The sequence below is a fragment of the Nyctereutes procyonoides genome, unplaced genomic scaffold (genome assembly GCF_905146905.1).
Source record: "Nyctereutes procyonoides isolate TBG_1078 unplaced genomic scaffold, NYPRO_anot_genome, whole genome shotgun sequence".
In the NCBI taxonomy this organism is placed as follows: Eukaryota; Metazoa; Chordata; class Mammalia; order Carnivora; family Canidae; genus Nyctereutes; species Nyctereutes procyonoides.
This window is the reverse complement of record NW_026575044.1, coordinates 35,529,071-35,539,749: the sequence shown is the minus strand read 5'-3', so window position 1 is coordinate 35,539,749 and position 10,679 is coordinate 35,529,071. Positions and strand designations below refer to the sequence as shown.

General features: G+C 34.2%; 1 protein-coding gene across 3 annotated transcripts in view; it reads right to left on the bottom strand.

Annotated features, from left to right (window-relative positions):
• Positions 1 to 1,428: 1,428 nt before the first annotated feature.
• The window catches only part of SS18 (SS18 subunit of BAF chromatin remodeling complex), an 80,928-nt gene continuing 71,677 nt past the window's right edge, over positions 1,429 to 10,679 (bottom strand). For all 3 annotated transcript variants that reach the window (XM_055324202.1, XM_055324203.1, XM_055324205.1), the window contains one exon: positions 1,429 to 3,194. In XM_055324202.1, coding sequence (XP_055180177.1) covers positions 3,168 to 3,194 — 27 coding nt within the window. In that variant the 3' untranslated portion in view covers positions 1,429 to 3,167. The remainder of the gene's footprint in view (positions 3,195 to 10,679) is intronic.

Sequence of the window (10,679 nt, the reverse complement as noted above, 5' to 3'; positions counted from 1 at the left end):
GTCTCCAGAATCATGCCCTGGGCTGCAGGTGGCACTAAACCGCTGAGCCACCCAGGCTGCCCCCAAAGTGTTTTTTAAAGAGTACAGTTGACCCTTGAACAACAAAGGAGTTAGGGGCACGAAGCCCCTAACATAGTCAAAAATCTACGTGTAACTTTTTACTCATCAAAAACTTAATAGCCTACTGTTACCAATACCATAAACAGCTGATTATATTTTGTATATGTATTATATTCTGTATTCTTACAATAAAGTAAGCTAGAGAAAAGAAAATGTTAGTAAGAAAATCATAGAGAAGAAAATAGATTTATAGCATGGCACTGTATTCATTGAAAAAATATCCGCATATAAGTGGACCCATGCAGTTCAAACCCACGTAGTCAACTGTACTTATTTAGAGGTACTTAACGAAATATTTCAAGGATGTAGTGTTTGCTTCCACTTGTGGGTTGGTATATAGACAACACAAGATTAGCCATGGCTTCCTAAGTGAACCAGTTATCTAAGTTAGGTTAATGGACCATGGGGCTGATTATAACATTCTCTCTACTTGGGCATCTGTCTGAATATTCCACTAAAAAAAAATAAAAACAGAAACATACCAAAAGCAATGTGCCACCACAAGTCTATAGAATAATGCTAACATATTTCTTAAACAACTGAACTAGTTCAGTTAAGTATTTAAAAATGTTGATCAATAATCACCACACTCTTTTCTTAGTAATGTTTTGCTTCTGGAATTTTATATGATGGCATGATATTTATTCATTGTAATACATTTTGATAAAATAATAACTTCAGTTTTTGGGAATTTAGTCTATACGGGAATGTCAGATTTGGAAAAAAGCTCCTGGTACAGCTAGTCTTCCTACTAGGTATCAAAGGAGTAAAGTAATTTTTGTCACCACCAATTAAAAACTTTTACGAAATAGGACTGTTATAAAACAATTAAACCTTGCAAATGCACTAGTCTCTAGAAAGAAAGTCCTGGAGGAAATTCTGCTTATTAAAATTGCAATTTTAGTTTCCATTAAAAGGAGAATAAGACAACAGAAGATGGGTTGGCAAGACAAATTATTTCTTAATGTCAGTTGAGCTTATTTCAAATGAGATAACATATCTACACCAGGTTGGGTTCAGTACAATTTTGTCTCCTCAACTCATTTATCTAATTCAGTCATCTTGATTATAGCCTCATGGACTTCATTTTCAGAAAAAGAATTCTATAACAAACAGCCCACACAACATGCTGATTACTGAACAGTTAATTCTAATTAACTTGGGCATGGCAAGAGAATTTTGATAAAGTCCTAGAATACAAATATAGTCTGCTTACACCAGACTAACTTATATAAAAAACCCACAGCAAAGTCTCCAGACAAAACAAGAGAGTCAAAGAGATCTAATTTAAAGAAACAAATGAGAAAATTAAAATCACAAATAATTTATTCTTCCGTTAGAGTTGATACAGTTTTAAATAGCAACAAAGTACACAGTGGTGGAAAATTGGCACAGAACCTATAAGCATTTTCAATCACAATAAGGCTGTCCATGCTTTATCTGTTCAAATTTGATGTCCATTTTCTACTGACCAAGTTGAAAAAAAACTCTATTCAGACCTTAAAACACACATACTCTCTTTCATACACACACAGAAACATATTAAAATTCCTCCTTTTGATTACAGTATGTTGAAACAGTACATTTTGCTTATTCAAATTTATGGCACCCCTTCTGCTTTGTTTCCAGTTAGAAGTGGGGAAAAAACAATTCAATTATAAAGAATACATCTTATTCCCTGGGCATAGGCAACTGTGATGAAAATAGCAACTTACCTTTAGGCTAGATGTTTTCAGATTATGCTTAAATAATTGTGGTTATAAACTTCTCAATGCATGATTTCCTGCCCAATGCAATATCCCTGAATTTAGCTAAAATAATCAGGCACAGGACACTCTTGAATATGATTAAATATGCCACACTAATAAAGTGATCTAGAATGCAACCTCTATGCTTTTAATACAGATCAGAATAAACCTCGTCAATAAGCATTTTCCTAAACATCTCTTTGTTATATTAACCAACATAAAAAGGGAAAAACTTAAGTGTCCCTTTATAAATGGCATTATTTCCAGTGAAGAAAGCTGAAATAAAGATTTGTAAAGTCTCCTGAACTATTCTATTATATAAACCAATTATCCTTTTAATGTTAAAAAATAAAATTACTGGATCAATGTTGACTCTTCTTGATACCATTTAAAAAATGCTTTGATATTTCTAAGTTCCCTGATTACTTAAAGTAAAATTAACATTTCCATTTTCAGTTATTGCTATTTTAGAAGAATCACCACTTCATTTATATGAAACTGCTACCAAGATTTTTCAGATCCCACATGAAGTCATTCTTATTGCCTCACATTTTAAAACTGTATTATAAATGATCTTTATAAAAAGGTTTTAATCCACAAAACTGGAAAGCTTTTAAAAAATGTCTTTTTACTCAAAACTATCACAGTGCCCTTGATTATCTAATAGATAAAAGGGATCTGAATTTCCTCTAAAGAACATAATAGTGGACATATGGTGTGCTTTGTCTTCTCCCTCACCTTTATCTTCTATAGTACACCATTTTGAGACCAACACAATCAAGCATCCACCAAGCTCCAATCCACATTAACAGAGGATTTCTGATTCTGTCCAACGCGTAGTGTACCGCCTTGCATATTCACCACATGAAATAAACATAATATACAAAATATTGCTGCTGTAAAAAGTGTACATTTCCCTCTTCCCCTTACAAAAGAATCTGTGGAAAAGTATTAAATTCCCTTAACCTTCATAAACATACAAAGCTGTTCACACCTTTCAGTCTGTAACAGTCCATTTGAAACACAGTTCCCAAATCATTGCAAATTGGTTATGTCATTGTATTTTCTGTCCAATGTTGCCATCTAGAGTAGAAATGTGAAATCAAGAGTATTTTTTAGCTACTAAAGCCTTTACAACTAAGCCACAAAGGCTGCTTACTGATGAAACAGCCACTTATCCACAAAGTTTTTCCAAAAACTAGATGGAATGGAAGGATCTCTTCACACAGAGGTGTCCACAGTGCTGAGGTGACAATATGGCTGCTAATAGATACTGGCTATTGGAATGTAAGTACTTCTTCACTGCTGGTAATTTCCATACTGTCCCTAAAAGATAAATTTAAAAATACAATTAGATAATGATTTGACCATAGTTTGACCATAATCATTTGGCAGAGAAAATTACAAATAAATCTTAACATTGTCATACTACAAAAGTTGACTTCATTGATAACGAACAGAAACTGTTATATATTTAGGTACATGGCATTTCTGTAATTGCTTCTGATGTCACATTCAATTGCAAGTGGATTTCAGAGTCTTTAAATCTAGAACAGCACCTAGCACACAGTAGAAACTAACTTACTTACTTACTTACTTACTTACTTACTTATTTATTTATTTATTTATTTATTTATTTATTTATTTTCACAGTAGAAATTTAAATGTTTGGTGAATTTTATTGAACTGAACTGAGCAAGAATGAATGAGTTCTGGTTCTAGATCCTGGTATGATATGTACTGTGTATTAATTACAGTGCTAATATAACAATTTTGTGACTGTTTAGTTTATTACAATTGCTATTCTGAATTAACATCAATAGTATTTGGAATAAGTAGCAAGGATGGAAAGATACCTAGGAGATAGAGGGAAAAGAACCTTCTATCCATACTAAGAAGCTCGGCCTTCCCTGAGGCCAACAAAGTGTCAGCAAAAGCATTCAGACAGGCAGCTGGTACATAGAATCAAGGGAAGTTTGTTTTGTTTTTGTGGGTTTTAATAAGGTAGATTTGAAGGCCTGTAGGCTGACAGGACAGAGGAGACAAAGAGTACAGATAAAAAGAGGTGATAAATGAAGTAGCAGAATTCTACAAGGGAGGTAAATAATGTCTAGTATACTGCTGCTAGGGTTAGATTTTGGAGAAGAGAAGGAATATCTCTTCCTCTGAAAAAAGAAAAAGAATGGTAGAAGAAAAGAGAAACCTACTAGAAAATACATATATTTTAACAAAAATTTCTTAAATGTGTTAAAAAGAGATGCTCCTGAAAGCACCTATTTTCTAAAAACAGTACTCATAGGAAGCACATAATCAGCTAATTGTCTCCTTTAGCTAAATTTCCCCCTCCAAGTCACATTATTTTATATCAATAAAGTATTCTAGAATTGAATTACTTCTATACTTTAAGAAATAGCAACCTAAAACTTTATATTTCCACAGATATAGATATAGATGTATTTGAAAATCTGTTGAACACCGCTATATTTCTAATGGAATAATGCACCATGAAGAGAATTAAGGTATTTTAAAAATATTAATGTACTTTTCATAGCTATATTCAATAAAATTTAAAGTCAGGGCTCATCTTGAAAATATTTATAGGTAGAATATATATATATTATATATACACATACACACACAGAATATATATATATTATATATATATGTATATATATATGTATATACACACACACACACACACACACACACAAAATAGCATTAGCAAAATGCTGATAATTGTTGAAATTGGTTGCTAGGTATATGGAGATCCATCATACTCCTCTTTTTTTGTAATTGTGTAAAGATTCCTATAATACAAAGTTTAAAATAAGAAATATAAGTCAATAACTACTTAGCATCAGGTGCTTCTTATTCAATTGCTAATCTCAACTTCAGTATCTAGGTAATCTAAGTCCCAACTCTATTGTTAACTTTCCATCTGAGTCTAAAAAAGCTCTTTGAGACTAAGTTTCTTCACTAAGGGTAGGAATGTAACATCCCTGTCTACAGATCTCAATTTTCTTTCCATTTATAGCTACCTTAATTCCTACCTCATCTGTTTGTTAGGACACTTAAATAAGAGAGGACATGAGGAAGGGCTTTTAAAATTTTTTAAATATTAAAAGTAAGGAAACCTCAATGCCGGAGGGAAATGCTCCCCTAGTGAATGTGTCTAATGAGATATTAATGGTAAAAGTGACTTGCACATATTATGAATGATGTGAAAGCAGAAGAGAGGGTAAGAACTGCTGTGCTACATAAATATAAGCTATAATTTATCAACTATATTATGAACTACTTGAGAGTAATGAGGGTAGGGACTAGGTCTTACCTATCTTCATGGCCCAAGTACTGATGGGTGCCTGATACTGACACATAAAACTTCTTGAATAATGTGTGCCGAATACTATAATCAAACAGTTATAAACATTTACTGAGCAAATGTTACATGCTCATCACCATAATAAACTTGAAAAACAGGGAAAGTAAAACTCAGAAATAAATCAAGTACAATTACAGAAATTCTCTAAGAGTTCACGAATGAAAAGATTAACACAGCTAAAATAATCAGAAAAATATTTCAGAGAATGTGGAAACCTTAAGAAAACTTTAAATAGCAGAGAAAAGAAAATGAGGCACTTCAAATAAAGGAATAGCTAAAGCAAAGGCATGTTGGAAACACAGGTATATAATGCTTAGGGAAATAGAGTAAAAAAGGAATATACAGTAATGTGGAAAGCTATTCATTACTTGGTAACAAAGAGCCTGAAGTAACAGAAAGTAAGAAGTCTGGCTAGTATTAATAATAGCAAACTCTTACTATATCTCAATAACTAACACTTTATTAGTGTCAGACACTAATAAATGCTTTGCGTCCATCTATAACCTATACAATAAATAATATCTCCACTTTATAGATGAAGAAATTGAAGCACTGAGAATTCAAGTAAGTTGAACCACACTTGATCACAGTGCTGGGACCAAATCAAATCACAATCAAGCCCAAAAAAGTATACTATATATCTGCAAACATTAGTGAATTCCAGGATTAAAGGTATGGGTTTGGGAGTCAGAAACCAATTTCTAGCATTGACTCCACCACTTAACAGCAGCTTATCCTTGAGAAAGTTACCTATCTTCCCCTTCTCAATTTTCTCATCTGACAAGTATAAGTCATTACAATCTCCACCTCAAAAAGTTATTAGAGATGAAAAATGTGAGAATGCTCTACAAACAACTCAAGTACTCATTGACATTACTGGAAATAGCTTGAGAAAGTGAGTTCTAGTCAGTCATTACAGGCTATAGTCACTCAGAATTTGCCACCCAGCTCCACCACTTCTTGGCTCTGTCATCTTGGACAAATCACTCCAACTCTCTAAACTTCAGGTTTTCTATATCTGCTTCTTCAAATTTTTCTTTTTTTAACTACAAAATTCCTCTAAGGTATAAAGAATGAATGAGAAAAGAAAGCAAGAAAACAGAATGGAAGCAACCTGCCATGATGTTGATGGTCTTAACTAAGATAAGGCAGTGGTTACAGAGAATTGGATGGATTTAAGAATTTAGGAAGGAAGGTTAACAAGATTCTGTCATGTATTAGATGGAGAGAAGGAGAAAGTCTTGGATACCAAATGTGGCACTTGGCATTCTAGCTTGATGATAGTACTTCTCTTCTTTGATAGAGAATACAGAAAGGAGGAATAAGTTTGGGTAGAAAAATTCTGAGTTTGTTTTGGTTATGCTGAATTGATATATTTATGATATATCTCAGTGGAGATGTCCAGTAGGTATCTGATTTTGAAAAGCAAGAGTCAGGGCAGCCCCGGTGGCACAGCGGTTTGGCACTGCCTGCGGCCTGGGGTGTGATCCTGGAGACCCGGCATCAGGCTCCCTGCATGAAGCCTGCTTCTCCCTCTGCCACTCTCTCCCTCTCCCCCTTCTACCCTCCCTCTCTCTCTCTCTCTCTCACTGTCTCTAAGAATAAATAAATAAAATCTTAAAAAAAAAAAAAAAGAAAGCAAGAGTCAGACTAAATAGAGATCTGGGGGTCAACAGCATGGTAAACTGAAACCATGTGAGCAAATGAGATTGTCTAAAGAGAGAGAGTGTGTTGAATGAAGAGTCCCTAAGCTAGAAACCTGAGCAATACCAATCATCTTTAAATTTCTTTCTTCTAGTCATCTAATCATATTAAACTCTTAATATTATTGTCACAATAATTTTTGGGAATTTCTTTCTGTATTATCTTATGATCACCATTAAAATTTAGGAAGTAAAGGCCTTAATTATTCACTTATTTATACTTTATCAATATTTACTGCTAATTGATAAGTTCTGCTAAGCGATGGAAGCTCAACAGTGATAATAAATAGACACGATGATCTCTTTAAAGGACTAACATTCTAGAGGAAGAGAATCTGACAATAAACAACAATACATAATCTGTCACATGGAGATACACGCTACACTGACAAATTTAAGCATCTAACATAATGAAACTTCCCCCACTAAAATGAGGAACAAGGCAAGGATGTCCCCTTTCACCAGCCCCTTACAACACTGTACCAGAATTTCTAGCTTATGCAATAAGAAAAATAAATAAAGGTATGCAGATGACATGATCACCTAGGTAGAAAACCCCAAAGATTCAACAATAACAACAACAAAATCTGAAACTAATAAGCAAAGTTACAGGATACAAGGTTAACATACAAAAGTCAATCATTTATTTATATGCCAGCAATGAACAAGTGGAATTTGACATTAAAAACAATACTATTTACATTAGTACCTCAAAATGAAAATTAGGTATAAATCTAATACCATATATATAAGATGAACACGAGATAAAAAGGTGAAGAAAAAAATTTTTAAAAACTAAATAATGGAGAAATGTTCAATGTTCATGGATAGAAAAATAAATATTGTTAAAATGTCAATTCTTCCTTGCTTGATCTAAAGATTCAACACAATCCCAATCAAAACCCCAATAAGGTGTTTGTGGTTATTGACAAGTGAATTTAAAGCTTACAGAGAGAGGTAGAAGACTCAGAATAGCCACAAAATATTGAAGAACAAAGCCAGAGGACTTATAGTTCCGACTTCAAAACTCACTATAAAGTTACAGCAATCAAGACAGTGTAGTACTGGTGAAAGAACAGAAAAATAAAAAAAATTAAAAAATAAAAAAAATTTAAGGGATCCCTGGGTGGCGCAGCGGTTTGGTGCTTGCCTTTGGCCCAGGGCGCGATCCTGGAGACCCGGGATCGAATCCCACATCGGGCTCCCGGTGCATGGAGCCTGCTTCTCCTTCTGCCTGTGTCTCTGCCTCTCTCTCTCTCTCACTATGTGACTATCATAAATAAATAAAAAATTAAAAAAAAAAAAATCTTAAAAAAAATTTAAAAAAAGAACAGAAAAATAAATCAATGGAACATTAAAGAGAACCCAGAAATAAACCCACATAAATACAGTAAACTGATCTTTGACAAATAAGCAAAGGTAATACAATGGAGCAAAGAGTCTTTTCAATAAATGGTGCTAGAACAACTAGACAACCACATGCAAAAAAATGAATCAAGACATAGGTCTTCAAATCTTCACAAGAATTAACTCAAGCTGGATCACAGACCTAAATGTAAAAAACACAAGAGTAAAACTCCTAGAAGAAAACCTAGGTGACTCTGAGTTTGGTAATGACTTTTTAGATACAACACCAAAGGAATAATCTGTGAAAGAAATAATTGATGAGATGGACTTCATTAAAAGTAAAATTTTTTACTCTGCAGAAGACAATGTCAAAGGCATGAGAAAGCAAGCCATGAAGACAATACAATATTTCCAAAAGACACATCTGATAAAGACTATTATCCAAAATATATTTTTAAAAAAACTCTTAAAACTCAACAATAAGAAAACAAACAACCCAATTAAAAAAATGGGTCAAGATCTGAACTGACACCTCACTAAAGATGGCAAATAAATGTATGAAAAGATGCCCACATTATGTCATTAGGGAAGTGCAAATAAAAACAATGAGATACCACTACATACCTACTAGAATTACCAAGATCCTAAACACTAACACCTCCAAATGCCAGTAAGGATGTAGAATGACAGATTGCTACTGAGAATGCAAAACGGTCCAGCCTCTATGGAAGACAGTTTGGCAGTTTCTCACAGAACTAAACAGACTCTTACCATATAATCCAGCAAGCGTGCTCCTTGGTATTTATCCAAATGAGTTGAAAATTTATGCCCACACAAAAACCTGCACATGGAAGTTTATAGCAGTTTATTCATAATCGCCACATTTTGAAAGCAACCAAGATGTCTTTCAAATAAACGAATGGATAAACAAACTGCAGTACATCCAGACAACAGAATATTATTCAGCACTAAAGGGAAATATGCTATCAAGCCACAATAAGACCTTATATGCATGTTACTAAGTGAAATGCCAGTGAAATGAAAAGACTATACACAGTACAGGATTCCAAGTATATGACATTCTGGAAAAGGCAAAATTATGAAGACAGTAAAAAGATCGCTGGTTGCCAAGGGTTAGGGAAAAGAGAGAGATAAATAAGGGGAGCACAGAAGATTTTTAGGGCAATGAAACTATTCCATATGATACTATAATGGGGGGTGGTATACATGTCATTATAAGTCTGTCAAAACCCATGGAAGGTACAACATCAAGAGTGAACCCTATGGAATAGGGGTGATAATGATCTCTCAATGTATGTTCACTGATTATAACAAATGGATCACTCTGGTGTGGGATGTTGAAAGCAGGAGAGGTTATACATATGTAGGGGAAGGACTTATAGAAAATTCTCTATAGTGCAGTCCGTGTGGCTCAGCGGTTTAGCACCGCCTTCAGCCCATGGTGTGATCCTGGAGAGCCAGGATCAAGTCCCATGTCGAGCTCCCTGCACGGAGCCTGATTCTCCCTCTGCCTGTGTCTCTGCCCCCCAGCCCGCTCTCTCTTTGTCTCTCATGAATAAATAAATAAAATCTTTAAAAAAAAAAAAAAAGAAAGAAAACTCCTTACTTTGTGTTCCATTTTGTTGTGAACCTAAAACTGCTTAAAACAAGTCTATTTTTAAAAAATTAAAACATGTTTCCAATTAAGATGGGTTTACCTCCAAACCACTCAAAACATATGACATAATCACATTCAAGACACAAGGTAACAAAGAACAGCAATCTGAGAAATTAGAACCAAATGAGGTGAGCTCTCTGCTTATATATATTCCTGAATTTACACTGCAGTGTGGAGTGGAATGAAGGCTGAATCTGAGTTAAAGACATAAAGCTTAGAGTCTGGAGAGAAAACAGGAGTTCTAGGTCATAGGATAGAGTACCAGAGAGGAAAAGAAATGCACAGGGAGGGAGGGAACTGTCCAGATCTGAAGAAGAACTCTCTTGAGTATTCAGTGTAGTACTGATATGCAAATCCATGCAAGGAAAATACCCGTCCAAGGAAAAAACAACCAAAAGAATTAGAGGAAACAATATTCGGTGCTAATAAAGAAACAGAAATAGTACTTATTCCCACCAGCCAGAAAATTGTGGAAAACCTCACAATTCAAGGACATTAGGTCAAGTACTTGAAAAGGTTTTATCTCAGTAGCAGAAATACTTAGCCAAGGACTACACACTGCTTTGGTGTAGTCCAAAGCTACAAAGCTCAAAAATATTTTTAAGAATATTATGCATCCCCCCCACAAAAGAAGAAGAAGACGAAGAAGAAGAAGTAGTAGTAGTAGTAGTAGTAGTAGTAGTAGTAGTAGTAGTAGTATC